General features: G+C 35.5%; 1 protein-coding gene across 1 annotated transcript in view; it reads left to right on the top strand.

Moving 5' to 3' along the window:
• Positions 1 to 1,630: 1,630 nt before the first annotated feature.
• Positions 1,631 to 20,201, top strand: part of TENT2 (terminal nucleotidyltransferase 2) — a gene marked incomplete at its 5' end in the record, with an annotated part of 32,649 nt that continues 14,078 nt past the window's right edge. Inside the window, 5 exons of the mRNA XM_010171189.1 lie at positions 1,631 to 1,711; positions 3,448 to 3,578; positions 7,089 to 7,165; positions 10,696 to 10,824; positions 15,141 to 15,184. Coding sequence (XP_010169491.1) covers positions 1,631 to 1,711; positions 3,448 to 3,578; positions 7,089 to 7,165; positions 10,696 to 10,824; positions 15,141 to 15,184 — 462 coding nt within the window. The remainder of the gene's footprint in view (positions 1,712 to 3,447; positions 3,579 to 7,088; positions 7,166 to 10,695; positions 10,825 to 15,140; positions 15,185 to 20,201) is intronic.

Raw genomic sequence — 20,201 nt, 5'->3', positions numbered from 1 at the left:
ATAAATTAGAAAGCATTCCAAGTGCAGATTAGATCAGTCTCTTTCACAATTTGTCTTTCTTTCAGGTTCTTTCAGAACTTTAAGTGCCATCTCTTTTATCCTTTACATACAGTTAACTGTACTGTTAGATTAATGTTTCATTCTAGGAGGTTTGGGAAGTGGATTCAAAATTTATCTAAGCTCCAGATCATTTCAGTTTCAGTCTTGCAAAAGGTAACAAGTGTGAACAAGGAATTTGAGCCCATCAGATTTAAAGTCTTAGAGCAGAGGCTTTTCTGTGTTGACATTCTGCATCTAGAATACTGACTAAAATGAAGATGCATTCTTTTTTGTATTAGTCTCATCACAGAGTAAAGAAGGAAGAAGCTTCTGATATTTATTATTTGTTTTTGTGGAACTTGTTAGTCTTAAGTGTATGTATTGTGTTTCTCTTAGAGTAGAGAAACGTAAGGATATCGGTAATGTATCTTGTTTCAAAGACTAGCAGACTATGTGTAACTTTTCAACTTGTTCAGATACCTGCATATATGGTGGTTTGGGTTTTTTTTACAATATTGGCTAATGTTCCAAGAACTGTACACTCAAGCCATTTTAGAAATGTGAAACATTAATTCGGGATAACTGTTACAACATAGTGAAGAAAGTAATCCAAACCACTGAGAGCAAATCGTCAAACTGATTATTCTCTTCAGATTTGTCTAGGCAGGATTCATTTGAAAAACAGTTTAGCAGTACTGGGTTGACTGGTGTTTGCTGTCTAAATAAATAACAAAAGAGCTTGTTTTCTCTTAGTTATACAAAGAGGTGCAGTAGTGTTGAGATTAGGATGTCAGAATGGATTCTACCTAATGGTTGTCTAGTGAGGAACATGCAGCAGCTTGGACAAGCAAGGGAACTGGAACTCAAGTGAATGACATTAAAGGACTGTGCAGGTGGGTGGGTGAATTCCAAACATGAACAATTAATTCATCCTGTGTTGGGTTATACCCTCCTAGGTTCTTCATGACTCTGGAGTCAGGCTTCTGTGTCACCCAGTTTCTTTTTCTATAGTATAACCTTACCCATGAGAGCCGGCTACATGTGCAGGATGCCAAAGATCTTTTTGGCATATACCATGTTTGGGATTAATATTTTGTACAATTGCCTACTCTTTTATTCGGTAAAAGTAAAGAGATTTAAGCTGTTTAATCTGAATTTCTGCTTTAACAAGTTATGAAACAGTGCTTAGTCTTCTTTGAAGTGGTTATGTTCTTTTTCGCTACTACTCAAGTGGCATTTGTGACTTCTTCATAGACATGCTTAAAACTGTGGAGCAGCTATGTGGAATTCTTTACATGTTTTTGATGTAGCCCTTCTCGTCATAGCTTCAAGGTCAGATAGTCAGTTTACCAAGGCACTCAATCTGTATTTCAGAATTCTACATCCTGTTTTCGTGACTGTTTCTTCCCTTTTATGTGTGACAATCTAATGTACAACAGAGATTCTGCTAACAGTGCCATTGGTGTGAACCAAGAAAGAGGTACCAGCAGCAAGTTACTACCTTGTAACATCCTCTTTGCTTTGTTTCACCCTGGGAAACAGATTGGGATTATGTTTGGGGATTTCTTTTTTTTTTTTTTTTTTTTTTTAGCCAACTGATCTGGCACAAGCATCCATCAGGTGTTGGGAGGCATTTGCAGACAAGGATGTTTTTGGAAGTGCACTGCTACCAGTGAGTTTGGTTAACTTCTGAAGGGCACTTGGAAAGGTCATAGGGAGGAAAGGTGAATTGCTATGGCATGCAGATAGATACCCATCGTTGTCTAACATGCTAATACATTGGGCATCTTTGTCTTAAATTTGGTAGCGAAAGGAAAGGAGGCAGAGCACTGTACACACTTCATAGCTTTGCTTTAAGAATGTTCTCGGATGTTGGGGGAGGGATGCTCAGATGTGTCTGCAGGTGCAGCGAGAAAGATGGGGCGCTTGTGTAAGTTGTAATGGATTGTACGTTTATTGAACATGGATTGGAGTTCTACAAGATTCTTCCTTTAAAATTCATAAATTAACAAAGTGATCTTTTTTTTTTGAGTGCCAGTCTGTGTTGCTTAGGATCATACAATGCATTCAAATTCAGATAAAGGATTACCTCAGATCAAATCTGTCTAAACATGCATACCCAGAAAACACTTTCAGAAAGTCCCCCTCCCACCCCCAAAAAAAGCTAAATTTATTTTAATTCAATTGTACAGTAGGATTTTGCCAAACCTGAAATTGTCATCCAAATGCAATGGGTATGACACTGTTTAATCAAGTTGTTATCCAAACTGATAGAAATATCTTTTTTTTTCTTCCCCAAAAAGTGACAATTGGTTTTTATTTAAGGTTATTTTTAGTCTGTATTACTTCTAGCTTTGTCATACTTATTTATACTAATCAGAGGTTAATTTATAGAAGCAAGAGGAAAATGTATGATGTTACTTAGCAGCAAATTCATGTGTTTCTACATCTTGCAACTGAAGAAATTTCTAAAATCGTACTTTTTTGCCCAAATTAATATCAAGTAACCTACAGACTCTGCATTTCTTTGTCTTTTCCATTAATTTCTTGGGTGTGTTTCTCACTGAGGATTATGAGCGACTACTAAATATAGCCTGAGATACTGTCAAGAGGAGGGAAATCACAGATAATGACTGACACAACAGTTTTAGGGAGCTGAGTGCAAAGGTGCATTTGGTGGCACTTATGAGTTTGATGGAATTTATTGTGTTTGGGTGGTCTGGCACTGAGCCTGTGTGTCTATACTGTGTGGATAATCATCTGAGGTGCAGTCCTGTGGCTGTGTGTTTATTGCATGTCCTATCACCACTGAAGTAAAAGGCAAATAAAAGTTATCCTTTCTTTGATGGAAAGTGGTGTCCTGTTTTCAGTAGTGGTAGGAATTTTACTTCTTGGTATGTACTTTATCAGACAAATTAACAATTTTTAAAGGAAGTTTTAAGCTTAATCAGTGCATAGTGAAGATAGTTATGTTGATTTTTTTTGATCAATAAAATGCATAATTTCAACTGTAACCAAACTAGACACAGTTAAAAAGCATGCAGTGGACCATGTCCCCGTTGCTACAGTGTAGTGCTGGGCTTAAGTGTCTGGCCATCCTGAATGGATATGTTCTTTTTCCCTTCTTTTTGAACCATAATTATAACTATTCAGGATTTCTGTTACAAGTACCGCTCAGTGAAAGCATTGTAGAACTGCATTCCTTATGTTCAAATTTGTTGAATGTATTTTCCACAGATCTTTCTCTAATGTTTAGTGCATTTTTTTTTTTCCACATGCTTTCCTAGACTGTACTTTTGCTGCAGTTGCTAAAGGTTACTTGGTTTAGCACAACCCTTCTGAGAGTGTTTTTGCAAAATTTAATAAGCTACTATTTGCTGTAAATCAGTCAATATGACTCCACTTTAGGATCTTATTTTAAGATCAGCATCTTGCGTGAAACTTAACTGCCTATTTTTCTCCCTTTCAGCAAGCTACATTGAGCGACCTCAGCTGATTCGAGCAAAAGTGCCAATAGTGAAGTTCAGGGATAAAGTCAGGCAAGTATTCTGTTCAGCATTAATTTATTCTCTGACATGGAGTAGTACTCTATACTGTCTATAAAAGTAGTTCCACTGAAGCCATGCTTTATTTGTATTGTACCATAGTTTTATTGCAAATTTGTACAGCTAGCTTGCATTGGCAGTCACCTTACTTCCTTGATGGTTTGAAACACCTTTTATGGTTGAGATGCTGTTTAATTTCTGTGAAATAAATTGATAGAAGTACTTCATGTATTTCTATGGCTTATTTTTACGTAGTGGACTCCAGTTGACAAATGGTTCATGACAGAAAAACAAAGGTGGGAAAAAAACTCTCGTGAAAGATAATTTTGCTTACTGTACAAATGTAACTATTGAGCTACTTAAGGACTAATTCACAGTGTTTACAGTATACAAACAACACTAAAGCGAACTTTAGTTTCTTGTGAGGATGCTGTTTTCTTGATTAGAAAAATTTTGTTCATTTTAGAAGAGCGTATTTTTGCTGTCTTCTAGGGAGGTGCTCTGTGTAGTATTACATGTTCTATTCAGTGTTAGGTACTAATTTTATGACTTTTTTTTTTAGAAGGAGGAAGTAATCGGAGAGAAGTAGTTGCGTTGTATGTTATTGTATTCATTGTATCTTCATTATGAGGACATGAAAATGAATAACCAAGAGCTATGTACTAGGACAGAGAAAAATGTATTTCTTATTGTGCGTGGTAAAGGTATCTGACAGAGGAAAAAACTGTGCAAAGCACTCGAACTGGTTGGGAGTCTGAGTAATGTTCAAATCCCATATATTTATGAGCTTAGATTTTGTAGGACTTACGTGTATCACCTTCATGTAATGATATAGCTTGACTATCTGTAAACAGGGCTTTGAACAACTCTTGTGTCTGTCTTATCCTGCCTATACACTTCTAAAATTTTGCAACCCTGTCTCTTGTTTGTTTTTTTTTTTTTAAAAAAAAACCAAACAGGCCTACTTCTCTGGCCTCTCTTTATATAAGCATATCACAGTGTGCTTTTATCACAATATACCGTTATCAGGAAAGAAACCCTGCTGTAATAAAACTGAATCTGCCATGTTTACAATTGGAATTAATACTGTCCTGGTTTTTGCTAGGATAGAGTTAATGATACGCATTTACGCTTTTATTGCATCTGGGATTAAATAACACTTGTTAGGGTTTTTGCTTTATAGGGTTTTTTCCATTTACACCTAACCCCATATTTACTTCTGTATACTTGCTTGCCCTTAAAAAATTTGGATATTTTTTTATGTAGTAACTTTCTCCTCTAACAGTACAGTACAGAATGTTGTTTCTCCCTTGCTTTCTGAAAGTATTAGACTTGTCAAGCTAAAATTTTGGTTAAATGACTTAGCTACATATAACAATGCTAGCCTTTTCATAGATACACTAAATGGTAAACTCCTGTCACAAATATTGAATAAATCATGGAGTTATAGCAAGAATATTTTTTTCCAATTTAAAATCAGAAAATAAACTTCAAAAAGAAATCTTAAATATGGAAATGATTGTCAGAAGATATATGGAAAACTATGTCAGAAGATTTAAGTCTTTTTGTAGGCATTGGTAGTCCATACTATGGTCACTTGCAAAAAAAAAAAAAGTAACAGTCATTATATTAATATACCTTACAGTAAGGATTTAAGGAATTCTTTATTTCCCACTAAATCAAAGTATAATCTTCTTAGACTAGAAGCTGCCCATTACATTTTTCAGAGAAAAAAATACAGTACTGTTCACCATCTGGTTTAATGTGTTGTTTTTTTGGAACAGTGGAGTGCGGGGCAGTGATGTGACATTGGGTTCAGGTTTGCTTGGGTTTTTTCCCTCTCTTTCTAGTTGTTTTTCTGTTACATAACCTGTCACCTCCACCCATGTTTTGTCTTTTTATTTAAGCATCTGTCTCTTTCCAAGCTCTTACTGGCCTCTGTCTTTTGTAGGCTCATACATATACATACATGCACACACATTTATTTTTTTCCACAGAGATCCTGAAAAATGGATTGGATATTCTGTACCCAGGGCACTAAGCTTGTTTTAGTCAAAACCAAAAACTAAACATGACAAGCTTCATGTGAAAGACAGTTTTCGTGATGCCTAGCTGCTTGGAGAAGATGGTAGAATTCAATGGGTGATATCTCTGCATCTAGATTCTAATGTGTTGCAGTGGTCCATATATACCTGAAAATAGCCATTTCCCACTTTGATTTGGTGAATGAGAAAGCATTCAGTTTGTGTTTGTTCTCCTTTTTCATCTTAGAGGGTTTTTTAGCACTGGAACAGTAAAGGAAGATCCATTGCACTTAAAGACTTTTTTTTTTTCCTAGCCTTTCCCAGGAAATAATGCCAATGTTGGCTCTGCTACCAGACAAGCCTTTGATTAAACTAATAAGATTTCCGTACTACAGAGGATGCAAAAGATTCCTCTTCTGCAACATTTGATGTGCAGTTGACTCTTTTTCCTCCTCTTTAGTGCTTTTGGTCATGCTTGATATTAATTCAGGTTTAAAATTATGTAGTGTTTTTGATGCAAAGAGTGTTCTCTTGTAATTAATGATGTAAAAAAAAAAAAAAAAACTTTTGTAGCGTTAGGTATGTGTTTTATCCAGTTTAATAAATTGCAGGTCTATGTTACCCTTACAGTAATTTTAGAAAATCTAAAGGAATATTCAGCCAAACAAATTCTTTGTGAATGAGACTTGGATACATAAAACAGAAATAGCTCTATATTGCAGCTACCTACTTCTTTGTCAATAAACTCTTCTTATTGCGAGTTACTGTGTTGCTATAGCTTAACTATGAATTTAATACAGTTTCTTGAGTACTGCAAGAAATTTAATTCTATATGCAGTATGAAATTCAAACTTTAGGTCAGATTGTGATATAAATAAAGCAGATAGTGCTTGTCTGCCTTGTCCTTATTTGCTGTTAACAGCATGAAACAGTTAATAAAACTGTTTTATCACAAAACATGCAGTGTTTACTAATAAACAGTTTTAATTTCAGAGTGCTTGCTGATTAGTTCTGACCATCATTGCAGAAAAGAGATTCTTACTCTTTAATCTCTTCCAGTTCTCCTTCTCAGTTTACTGTTGTGATTTCCTAAGCTGATACCTAAAGAGAATCCTTCCTGGCATCAGACGTGGTCCATAGTAAATCATGTAGTGCAAGTGTAGTTGGGACACAGATTTGATAGAAATCCAAAACTTATTTGATATATTAAGTTGTCTCAAGGTCTATATTTGGATCTACATGTATTCGCTATGTAAAACAACAATTACATTTTTATAACAATGAAATTCAAGTCCATAAGCAGTTCAAGTGCTATAAACAAAACCAGAGTAGAAATCACAGCATCAAAACTCTGAAGAAAGTTTCTAGAGTATTAACTTAAAAGTTACATTTCTCCTTCTCTGTCACTTAAGTACGTAATAAATATTCTGAAATTGAATATCATGATGCTTGATTGTTTTTCTTTTCTCCTCCTTAATAGCTGTGTGGAGTTTGACTTGAATGTAAACAATATTGTAGGAATAAGAAATACATTCCTTCTGAGAACCTATGCATACAGTAAGTTTTTAATATATTTACTTATTTCTATAAACTTTGGGTTTTAAATTTGTATTTTGGTATTGATCGAATATTAAAATTCAGTTGAATATATTAGGTTACTATGTATATAATTACCAAATGAGCTGCGTCAGATAGCTGCAGAATACTGAAGCAGCCCTTGTAGCAGATATGAGGACCTTGATATGAAGAATATTTGTTCTCTTCTGAATATTATAATATTAAATTAAAACATACCTAGCTGATATATCAGTTTTCTCTGTATATTTAGAGTGAGCAACAAGAAGTGATCTTAAAGCTAACGAGATCACTGTAGTAATGATTATGCAGTGGTGTAATCTCCAGGTTATTTTATTTCCTTATGGCCACTGATAGGTGTGTGTAGCTAATAGCCAGTTGTGTCTGTATGCTGTTACAGAGTCTTTCCTTGGAAAATCCAAAATGCTGCTTCAGTTCTTATACTATCCCAAAACAAAACTGGTTTCATAGAATGTTGTGAGTTGGTAGGGACCCACAAGGATCAGCAAGTCCAACTCTTGCCTGAGAATAGGACAATCCCAAGATTCAGACCATGTGTCTGAGGGCCTTGTCCAAATGCTTTTTTAATATTGTCAAGCTTGGTGCCATGACCACCTCCCTGGGGAGTTTTTTTTTTTCTGCTACATCACTTCAGTTGCATCAACACCCAGGAATACACAAAAGGATATGTGTTTGTCTCCTTAGGAATTTGCATTTCAGGGAGAGACTCTGAAACAGACTTCTGAAGGGCAAGCAATAAGAACAGCACTCTTACTGCTAAATTAAGGTTTTCTTACTTAGCATTACAATGTAATTTGGCAGATAAATACATAAGGAGTGGACCTCAGGCCAATTCTTCTAGGCCATTTGCAGTTCTTCCTTTACCACCACCTTCAGTTCTTGCATACAGGAATTCTGTTCTATTTAGGGTATGGAGTTATCAGTGGAAGTTACCTTTACTAGTTAATTTTTACTAATATTTCAGTTAGAGTAGTTTCAATGTTCCACATTGGCATGACTAGGAGAGTCTACAGCTTGTCCTGGATGAGTTGGTTAACTGTCATTTCTTCATACATCCAGGAAGGCATATGCCTGGAGAAGGATTTCCTTCCAAGCTTAAAAATGTTAGGGAAATAATCTTTGTCAGTCATGGCTACAGGTGAGGGGTCACTTCACCAAGTCTAATGTTAACTTCCAACTTCTGCCACAGATTTCCCTTATTCCTCTCAGCAAATCACTATAGGGCAGACAAGACTGCAGATGTGAAAAGAGAAGTGGAAGGGGTCCTAGTGTCTGACCTTTTCTTCCATTCTGCCTTGGTGCCCACTTTGAAAAGGCCAGCAAAATTAACTTTGTCTCCTGATGAAGGATAAATATTGTTATTTTCTTGAGGTCAAGGAGTGAGTTAGTAGCTAAGTAACACTTGTGATGGAAAATATTATCTCCTCAATGTACTAGACCTTCTTAAATAGGCAAACCTTATCAAGCATAGTTGTCGTATTTGACTAGAAAGCTCTCAGGTGACATAGGGCAAACAAAAGTAAATGGAAGCTTTTATCAGATAGTCTCTTTAAATATTTTTAGAAGTTGTATCAACCAGGGTGGATAGCATTAAAAGTATGAGCCTGCTCACTTAAATTTGTGGCTGAAGGGCTCCACCCTGCGTGAGAGAAAAAAAAAAGATTAAGTTACTTCTCATGTGGAAGATTTATAAGTCTCTTTGTTCCATTAGAACGAATTAGATGTTTGGGCAAACGAGAAACTGGTTATCTTAGTGAGCATGATTTAATAACAAAAAAAATCATAAATATTTCTGTGGATGCTCTTGTGTCTTTTTTGAAATTAGACCTTCTATGTTGGTGCATAGGTGCTGTAGAAAACATCAAAGATGATATGCCAAAGTGAAGCAGAAAATCCACAGAAAATGTTAGATTAAGCAGAGCTCGAAACTGAAGTCTGTGCTGTTGTGTTATCAGTTGTTTGCCATGTCTGCAATTAAATCAGCAATTGATGGTAGGTATTTTTCAATTAGTGGAAGCTGGACCTTTGAGCAAGTGACATTACTGGCTGAGCATTTTCTTGAGGGGGAAACACGTTGACTGATGAAGGAGTATCAGGAAAAGTTTACTGGCAGTGCTGTACACTAAGTTTGTTATGTACTAATTACAGGCAGTGGCAGACAGAAAACCTGATCTCAGAATAAGGTTAACTAGAAAGATCTTTTCTACCGTGTCACACACAAATTAGTCCAATGTGGAATTTGAGACTATTTTGTCTCATGAGCGCTTTTCTCTCCTGGAAAAATCTTATTTCGGTTAGTGCATGTTCATATTATATATGTATATGTATATATATGTATAGATATATATATACACAGACACACACACACAGTAATTCTGTACTAATAGTCTTTTTTTTTTTTTAGTTCAACCACTGGTGAATAATATCAGGAATGACATGACTGGTAGTAAGGAGTTTGTTTCTAAGAGGAAAAGAGTACTACATACAGAGGCATGTGTGCTGAACCACTGTGAACAGTTTGAGAAAACCACATGCTTGGTAGAATTTTCAGAATAGCAGAGTACCTCAGCTGGTGCTGTTGTAGGACGTCTGTTGTCCTGGATGCAGTGATACATTCCTGTTCAGATGTGCAGAATACAAAACTTCGCACAACATTGTCAGGTTAGAAAAGATACTCCAGAACATAGGAGGCCTTGTAAGGCCATCATAAAGCACTTGGCTGAGCTGATGATCTGCTTTTACATATCTGCAAATAATAAATTAAATACGCTGGAAGGTCCCTAGGAGGTGGTGATGAGTCACATCTCCATACAGCACATTACTACCTTAATTGGAAGACTACCTATGTTCCCCAGAAATTTGGAAGATCATACCTGGAATATGACTGTATTTATGTCTTTCCTCATAAAATGCATGTCTTTATTTAATGAGTTAATGTATCTAACATCTCATCTATGTAAAAAGCTATGGAGGACAAGGCAAATTTAAAATTAATGCTTGTATGCAGGGGTTACTGCTTTCATGTATCCCGAGGAAACCTTAAGAATGAGCGCTGTGTCCTTCAACCAGGAAAATTCTTTTCCCTAACCCCAGAGTCTATATTAACTAAATGGAGAGAAAAAAAAAAAAAAGGAAATTAGATGGGGACTATCCTGGCAGTCCCTGAAGTTAATTCAGGGAAAATGAGTACAGTGAACTGAAGAGAACTTACAAGTAGAATGTGACACTGCTACATTGACTGACACATCCAGTTTTGTCTTACCTGCAAGTTACCTGGCATACCCTTTGTGAAGTGTCTGTGGATCTTACTAATCAGAAGACAGACTGCAAATATTTTTTTCTGATTTTTGTAGTTGTAGAATAACTAAGTAAATTCTATAAAATGGTTGCCTTAGAATAATTGAGTATCATGCTGATCAGGTAGGTACAAATGTTAATTGATTACTAACTACTTAATGTACTTTTTTTGAGATTTGTTTATTTACTTGCAGTTGAGAATCGAGTTCGTCCATTAGTACTTGTTATTAAGAAATGGGCAAGTTTCCATGACATAAATGATGCCAGCCGTGGTACTTTAAGCAGCTATAGTCTTGTATTGATGGTTTTGCACTATTTACAGAGTAAGTATTTTTTTACCTGTTGATACTGTAAATATCTGTAAGTAACTGATACTGTCCTTTTGAGTTTATATTTGTGTCGTTTTCCTCTTTAATAAAATTAAACACCAGCAGAAGTCATCTTCCACGCAGAAGAATCTGAAGATTAAGTAGGTTTACTGCACTTCCTTAGTGCTGCATTTTTCTTTAATGAGTGGACCTCTTCTCTGGAGACAGTTATCAGCTTTAAAACTATTAAAAAAAAAATAAAAATCAGTGCACCTGCAGGATGCTGTGTAACTATAGAATAAACTCAAGCACTAGTTAACAAAAACCTGCCTTTTAACAAAGGGAAGACATACTTAAGCTCTAGTTACCAGAAAACTGCATTTTAACAAAGAGAAAAACCTAAACATAACAATTTAAGTGGTTTTTTGTTTGGGTTTTTATTTTTGTTTTTTATTTGGGAACTTCCACAGAAATTCAAAAGGACAACACATGCTGTGGGGTCATTCTTCTGTCCTGTGGTGAGTGAAGGACTGAACATGGGGGACATGTATATGCAAGAATGCACTACCATGTGGTTAGATTTTTCCACTGATTACTGTCTTCCGTAAGGTGACATGTTGGAGACTGTTAGAAGTTGGGATATTTGCCTATCAGCAGCAGTATCTTTTCTTCTAACTTCAATATATTGAAACACTGAATATCTGTAAGGAGCTGGAGAGCTTTACCTGAAAAACTAAGGAATCCTGTTGAATAATTCAAGAAACCCATGCAGTCCAGAAATGTTTTTGAGGAATAGTTTGAAATGAATTTATCCTCATATTTCTTTCTTTTATTAGAGGAAGTTCATGTTTGTGATTTTTGTAGTTTGCAATTCTTGCTTAAGATTAAGGATTGTCATTTAGAATCATAGAATGGTCTGTGTTGGAAGGGACTTTAAAAAATCTAGTTCCAACTCCCCTGCCATCAGCAGGGACACCTTCCACTAGACCAGGTTGCTCAAAGCCTCATCCAACCTGGCTGCGAACACTTCCAGGGAGGGGGCATCCACAGTTTCCTTGGGCAACCTGTGCCAGTGTCTCACCACCCTCACAGGAAAAATTTCTTCCTAATTTAAGAAATCATCCTAATTTAAGAAATTATTTAAGATATCATTTAGCTCAGTATGAGTTTCTTGGTTCTTTATTGGGAGATAAGTGGCTTCAGAAAGGAAGGCAAGAACCCCTGAAGTGTACATCTTCTGGAGTAACCTGCTTGTAGAAGTATTTTCTTAATTCAAGTCAGCTCATGTATAGACTGTGTATTTTGCTGCTTGTACTCATTCCATGCCTTTGTTTTATTTTTTGTTCTTGTTCATGTTATTTTAATTACAACTGGTTCTTAACATTTTATGGTCATATCTGTGGTCAAATTGCATAGGTTCTCATTTTACACTTTTCCCTTTTGTCAGTTTGTGTAGGCTTTTGGTTTTGGTTGGGTTTTTAAATTGGGTAGAAAAAATTTTTAGCTCCTCTGATGGTTTGTTTGGCCTGGAATGTAGGTACTTGCTGTGCAGTGGTTACCCAACTGTTTATTAGTTTCAAGATCACACTACACCCACTCTGTTCTGGGGTGGAAAGCTTTTTATGGTAGTCGACTCAAGCTGGTGGCTGTCTTTCAGCTGATCTGTATATGTAGTAGGTGACCTAGGAGGGCATTGTGTGTATTTGGGATCCAGTTGACTGGGTTTCTTCCAAATTATTTGATGCCCATACTGTGTGCCTGCTGTTAATGTACTAATCATGAGGACAGTAGGACACTGTATCCAGTGACTGTGGTTTTTTTTCTCTGCTTCTACTATGATAGAATTCCATAGATTTCTTTGTTTCTGTGGAAATAAAAGAAAATGTGGCCGAGTATGTTGTCTCAGCTCTGAAACCATACTGTAGGTGACTGTGCACTTCAGCATAGGTCCTTATCACAAACCAGGAAAAAAAAATATCAATCAAACAAAAAATGTTGTTTTGGAGGAGATGAAATCACAATGAACTTAAAAATGCCAAAGTGATACTTAGATACAAGATAGAAAATGTTGGGAACTACTGGATATGAAGATTGCTATGCAAAGGTGAAGCACAAGCAGGAGAGGAGAAAAAGCACCTTTACGTGGTCTAGCAATTAGTGGCCATCTTAATAGTGACTTGATAAGCATTTGATAATTAGTGTTAAACTTTTAAGGGAAACAGGCCTTTTCACTTGGAAATTTATTCTCTTAAATCTCTTTTCATTGTATTGCAGTTACTCTAGAGAGACTTGTACTGGGTGCTGTGTACAGTCATAGATAGCCAGTTACTGAGCTATGCGTAAAAGTAACACAAAAGGGAAGAGAGTGGGAGGAGGTATAAATGTGTAGGCTTGCCAGAATGTTCACAGCCCTGCAAGTATGAGGGCATTTGCTGTAGGCATCTATGACAGCTGCCACAGCTGTCTAGGGAAGGTAAAAAAAAGTTCAAATCATCCTTTTTGTGCAAAACCCATCAGTCAGCTGCCTGGGAAGGATCAGCCATCTGCAGATCAAAAAGGAGCCTTTTACCTGTGCTTCATCAACCTTTTCAGCTAAAAAAGAATGAAGTGTGGTTCTGGATGTCTACTAGTACCAGCTGTTTACATTCTCATGTTTTATTCATGCAGATTTTAATCTTTTTTCCTGCTACATGCCTATGATGCCACTGAAAGTAGCTTGTGTCCTAGTCATATACTTTCTAATAAAGCTTTTGTTGGTGTTACTAGGGAGGGAAAAAATAAAAGCTTTCTTGTGCAGCGAATACTGTCCCTGTCTTTACTAGGCAAACTTCTTTCCTTTACTAGTTAATACATTTCCTTATACTTATACTCGTGTGGATGTTTTTGGACCTGGGGTTAGTGTGGCTTGAGTTTATTTTGTAGACACATCAGTGTCTTGTACATGAACATTCCTCCAGGTAATAGATCCAACTGTCTTGTGCAGTAACAAAAGGAAAATTCATATGGCAAATGCTAGTAGTAAGTGGTAAATTTTCACCTTAACTCCATCCTCTTATTAGAGCATACAGACCCAGATAAAATATCTTGATTGCTTTTGTTGCTCAGATTTTGTTGCCTTTTATTTTTGTGCGGCAGAGAACTGGAAATTATCCAAGAAATTGCAGAAATATGATGTTCTTACATCTTGTATTTCTAAACACCCACAAACAAAATAAAAATATTATTAAAGCAGCTGTGATCATATTTTTGGCAGTCCTGCTAGTTAATAGAGTATACTCTTTGAAGGTATCCCAAGCATGTTCTGAGAATTCTGCTGTTCTGATTCTTAGTCCTTGTGGCAAAAGGATTCTGTTACATCTCATTCCCTGTGAGACTTTGTCTGAAGGGTGAATTAAGTCCTAAGTCAAATTCCTGTGTGATGAACTTAATTATTTGTGATTCTCCCTAGTTAATTATGTAGACCAGTTTAAAAAAAAAAAAACCCAACATGTTGAAGACATGATGTTAAAGCTTTAGTATGAGGAGTACTCTAACAGTCCTGCAGCTGGTCTAAGGCTTGAGTAGGATGTGAATAGGATGTTTTGTGTGTCTATCAGTAGGACCACCTAACCTGGAAGATAAGTTTGGTTTTTTTCCCTGTTGTTTGTTCTGTATGATAGATGCTCTCCCCATCCATGACTTTCATAAAAGTTACGATTGTTTATTTCATTTTGTGTTTGTTAGTTTTGTTAATGTCAACATATTTTTTGTAAGCTGTTTACCATGTAGTAAACCAGCTAACAGCATTAGACTGTATTTATGTGTCTTATGGGGATTTTTCTAGCAGTGCCTGCTAATGTGTTGGATACTCTATCTTTAGGTTACTTCTTAAGACTCAGTATGTAATACTTTGCTAAAGAATGTGTACTTTTGCAGTATCTGGAGACTTCTTATGTTGTGATAGAATCATACTGTATTAGAGGCAGGAAAAAAAAATGAGTGAAGCTCTTGATTTTTTCTTTAGAGAATCTAGATGAGTTTCCTATAGCCGTGTATTAATATTATTTTAAAAGTGAAGTTACACCCAGCTGCTGTAGAATTTTTCATGTCTTCTGCAAATAGTAGTATCTTAGTAACAGCTTCCCATAGCTGAACTAACTCCTTAGGCTACTATATACAAAATACAGTAATAGAAAGATTTGCTGAATAAATTTTATTTTACTAAATGCATGAAAGTGAAGTTCTTGATAAATCTTTTTAAAGAGGAATTTCAGTCCAACCTTTGTAATCAGTATGATATTGTTCCTGTGAATTACATGAATTACAGCAACTTTGAACTTTTTTTTTTGTAGCCCTACCTGAACCCATCCTTCCATCCCTCCAAAAAAATTACCCAGTAAGTGTTTCTTATGAATTTATTATATCATATATGTGTATGAAGCTGCTTATCTAAAATATCTGAACTCTTAAATATCTCTAATGGATTAAGTTAAACACAGTCTGTAAGCCTGGTCATTAATATGCTAAAAGTAAGTGAGAAAAAGGTTATTTGCTGCTTTTGATCACTTCTTTAGTGAAAGCAGTCTGTTATATATGAGAAGATTTTACACACAGTTGGAAATGAGTGCTAATGAGAGCTGCTGACTTAATTCTCTTTATGTTGGCCTGAAAACATTCATGTGTCATCTGTAACTTTCTGACTCGTATTTCTTAGTAATGTTATGTAGTGTTTTTTGCATCCCACTGTGATGTTTCAGAATTCTGTGCCTTCCCACAGCTTTTGAGTTGCCTGATATTTCTGGGTGCAGAGAGTGAATGATATATATTTACTAAGGAGACTTTTGAAACCTCATGAAATTAGGCTTCAGACTGTCAAGAAAATGCTTTCTTGGGACTTTGCTGTAATGTGCAGATCATGCTCTGCTGACTTCCAGAGATCTCTGAATTGGCATGCTTTGATCCTGTGCAGAATTAGTACTGTAGTTAGTGAGACTTAATCTAAGTAAGATTACCTAGAAATAAGAGCTAGCCTCCTAAATATTTGTCTGGGGACAAAAAAGCTATGGATGAATAGTTCTATAATGTAACTTTTTTACATAAATTCCTCAGTTCCTTCCTCCTTATCTTTCCTCTCACTTGTCACTTTTTAAGTTTTTCTTTATTCATAGTTGCCATTATGCAGTGTCCCTGTCTATGTATGGGGTTTTTTACTGTTGCTGATAATTGTGCTGAGATTGTATCAGAAAGCCATTCTTTCTTTTGCATATGTTTCCTACAATGCTGAAATGGGAATATTGACACTGTACATCAGGGAGAAAATACTGCTGTGTCAACCATTTTGGGTAATTAGGTTAATTGAGATACAGAAGAAAGCTTAGTACACTGCTTTGTAAACCTGCTTAGGAATACTTGTGCTAAATTTTTATGGTCTTTATTTTTTCCTGTTTTTGTTTTTACTGTACTTTACTGTACATTGTAAATTCTTCATTGTTAGTGCTCAAAAGCATTTAAAGCTGTTTCTCATTTCTTGCACACTTTATCTGATGGGTTTTTTGAATTTTTGCTAACTTTGTTAATTATGTTTGCTTAAAGCTCATACGCTGTAGTATTTTAAGTTTTGTGTCACATGTAATTTAAAGAAAACAACTGAAAGAACTGGTAGCTTTTGACTCATTGATAATAATAATGCAAGCATTTATATTTGTAGTGTTTGAACTGTGTAAAAGCCTTCAGAGCACTATATAAATATTAATGGCTTAAATGATTAAAGCAAAAGCACACAATACCATAAGCTGAAAAATCTAACACATTTGTACTAAATGCAAGGTTTTATCTTGTATCGTGTGAAAGTGATAAATCACTTGCATGTTCTTGTGTTTCTAGAGCACTGCTGTAAGAATAACATTTTTTTTATCCTGTTTCAACATAGGTTTTTTGTTGCCTTTGGAGGATAGACTAAACATTCTAGGATTGCTAATAAAATAAAAAGAAAATTTTATGTATGCTTACTATAAAACAGAATCAAAACTATGGTTTAAGATTTTTTTAAAAATATGGTAGAAATTTGCAAATAGGTTTTTGGTCTACTCTCTCTGTTAGGAATGTAATTAAGTGTTTAAAAATTGTGAAAGTTACAATTTCTGAATACTGATATTGCAAATTAATTTTACATGAAAATGAGAAATATACCAAAACAATTCTGGTCTTGTAGCTTTCAGTAATAATTACAAAGCATGGGCAAATGTCAGTATCCAAAGAAACCATACATTTTCTTGTTTGTAGCTGGTCAAAGCTGTGTCTCCACCCTGGTACTACACATAAATACAGCTTCTCCCCTTCTGAAACAAAACAATTTTTCTTTTTTTCCCTAAATCAAATCCGCAGCTCTTTCTGCAGCCTGAAAATTCTGTGCTTTGAAGGAAACTGCTTGTTTAAAATTGTAGGTGCCATGTAAAATAGACATGCTTACTTTGAGTGAGAAACGAAAGGTGGATTCTGTGACTCAGTATACCCTTGCTGCAGAGGTGAAGGGTGAGAATTCCCAGAAAGCCACCAGAGCTGCTCACCTGTGCATTCTGTTGCCGTGGGCTAGTCTGCGTCTGGCACTGAGTTGCCATGTTTTGCAACCACTAGTTTAGAGGGAGTATTGGACTGTGTCAGGTGTCGGCCTGCATTTTGGGGCTTCCTGTCCCTCCAGACAGATGGGATAGATGAGAGTAGCCCACAAAATGTGTTGATCAGTTCTGAAGTCTATATGGAACTTGTGTCCAAGTCAGGACCTTTACAGATAAGCTCTGGAGAACCTGTGGTGGCTTAGGCTGTTATGGCTTCTGGTTGTTTTGTCTGTGTGTTTGCCAGAGGTGAACACTGTGGCAAACGAGTCAGAAGGGGATGTGTGCCTGAGTCTCCAATGTTCCAGGGCAGCCTGGCATATTAGCTTAAATCCAGATAGAGTTGGGTGTCTGCTATTGCTCTGGATTGTGAACTTCATTATTTAGCATGAGCACATTTTTATTTCTGGTGTCTCACTTTCACAAGCAGTCATATCTTGCAAAGGGTGAGGCAGAAGATGGGATGTTGCGTACTATATTTCCTTCATGCATGAAAGTCAGTCCTTGAACAGACACAATTTACTTCAATCTTCAAGTTGCACTTTTTAAAAGTATAAACGTGAGTTAAATCTTCATTTTTAAGACTGGGGAAGGCTATTTTATGTGTGTGAATACCTATCAAAAATGGGAAGATACTATTCTGATGTTACTACTGTAAACTTTTTTGAAGGAAAAATCATGGACAGTCAAACTCATTATACATCAAGATATTGAAATGTAAAGATTTTATGTACACTTGTGTTCCTTTCCAGTGTATAAAGTGGGATGAGAATATGTGTAAGCATTATGTAGCTTGAACATGAAGCATGTTGCTGAATGTTTGTGCTTCCTTGAGAAATCAACAACCAAGGAAAATACTAGAGATCTAGCAAAAATGGAAAAAAGACTTTGGAGTGTGGGGTATTTTGAAATAATTGCTAGCTCATTTAGATTTGTTGCTTAATCAGACCTTAGGCTAGTCTGAAGGATGCTTTGTAATTCTGTTGTATTACTAGTCTCCCTTATGTACAGAATCTATAAGCTGTACCTTGTTCTATATTTAGTTATTCTCTCTGGCTGGTAGAAACATAATTACCCCTGTTTTACAATAGGTGAATGGGGGTAGCTTGAGGCTAGGCAAGCAGGAAAATGAGCCTAGGTATCCTGTGGTTGGTCTGACCTCTTGTTCACTGGACACTTGAGCTTCATTAAGAAATTACTTTAAACAAACGACATTGGTTATTGATATATTGAATATTGGTATATCTTGACAGAAGTTTTCATTAAATCTTCCCATGCCCAATTTTAAGTAATTATTAATTTGGTTTTATATGTAAAACTTTATGATCTGGTAGTAGCAATTTCTTCCATAACAAATTTTCTGTATTTCAGAAAGATGAAACACTACTTTTTCTTCTGTGTGTGGTGATCTGCAGCTCCCAGTATTTAAAAAAATAAGTTGACTAACAATATCAAAAACATGTGATTAACAGTTTGGTTTAGTTAATGTTAAAAATTTTATAATACTTAGTTTTCTTTATTAAGAGTAATTTTTGTAGTGGCACAGAATACTTAAACAAGTAGAGATGAGAATTATTTATACATGTACCTCTTAAACTAGGTGATTGGCTTCTTAAATTATTAGCAGCTATAACCTATAACTTTCATTTTTACTAAAGCACTTGTATAGAATAATATGCATTTATTTTTTGAAGGCAAATGCCTTTCTGAGTAAGGAAAACTTTGATTTGCCTGCCCTTTGAGGCAAGCGTATTTTGTGTACATGGTAAAACTTGGAACTGCAGGTTTCATGAAACAACTTAATTTTGAAAAAAAAAAAATAAATCATAATTTTAGATTGCAGAATTCAAGGTTCTTAATCCTAATTACTAGATTATAATTTAGAAAATTGTCTTCTAATGCAGGTTAGGAATTTTAACTCTTCTGTCATGGGTGGGAATCTTTGGAATGTGGTACATCTCCTCAAATGAAGAATCTTTCAGTTTTATCACTGCTGCTTACATGACTTTTGATCAGTTGCAAACTCAGTGAAGAAACAAACTAAATATCCTGAAAAATGGCTTAATCTGGACTATGCTTCTACCATAATCACCCTCTTCAAAATACAGATTTGTAATTTTAAAATTTTGCAGTGTTTTCTAACTTCCTATTTCATTAACTGCTAACAGATCTTATTGAAAAAGTATCTTTGGATAAAGTTGCATTTGATATCCTTCTGCTCTTTCATTTTTTCTGGCTGTAAGCATACACACAGAGGCACATATGTGTTCTTCTTTTTTGCTTTAAGTTTTGTTACAACTGTATTTGCTGTATTACAACTATATTTGCTATATTGTCTCTTGCTGTTAGTATAACTTGATTTATTTTCTTCTTATTCATATGTTGTACAAACACTAATAAAAATTAATTTTGATCAGTGTATAAAATGTAAATAAAATGTACTTAAGATCAAGACTGGTAAGAAAAAGCAACATCCTCTCTAAGTTTGTAATAGTGCTAAATAAAATAGGTTATTTATTATTCTGAAAAATAATATCCCAAAGTCTAGCATTCTAACTGCTCAGTATGCCAGCTTCAATGTGATGGCAGATGTTTCTTGCAGTTGAGAAGTTCTCAGGCATTTGAATATTCAAAGCATTAAAAAAAAATATTCTTTTCAAAAATGTCGGCTGCCTCTAAACATTTACTTATTAGTCTTAGTAGACATCTGTTGTGGTAATTTCATTGTGTATTGTTTGGAGGTCAGCAGCCCTTGTTTCATTCTTTTATTTCCCTGCCTCTGTCCATTTCCTCACCAGCTGT

Source organism: Antrostomus carolinensis, unplaced genomic scaffold (genome assembly GCF_000700745.2).
Source record: "Antrostomus carolinensis isolate BGI_N321 unplaced genomic scaffold, ASM70074v2 scaffold12007, whole genome shotgun sequence".
In the NCBI taxonomy this organism is placed as follows: Eukaryota; Metazoa; Chordata; class Aves; order Caprimulgiformes; family Caprimulgidae; genus Antrostomus; species Antrostomus carolinensis.
The sequence above is the reverse complement of the archived record's forward strand: the minus strand, read 5'-3'. Positions and strand labels throughout refer to the sequence as shown.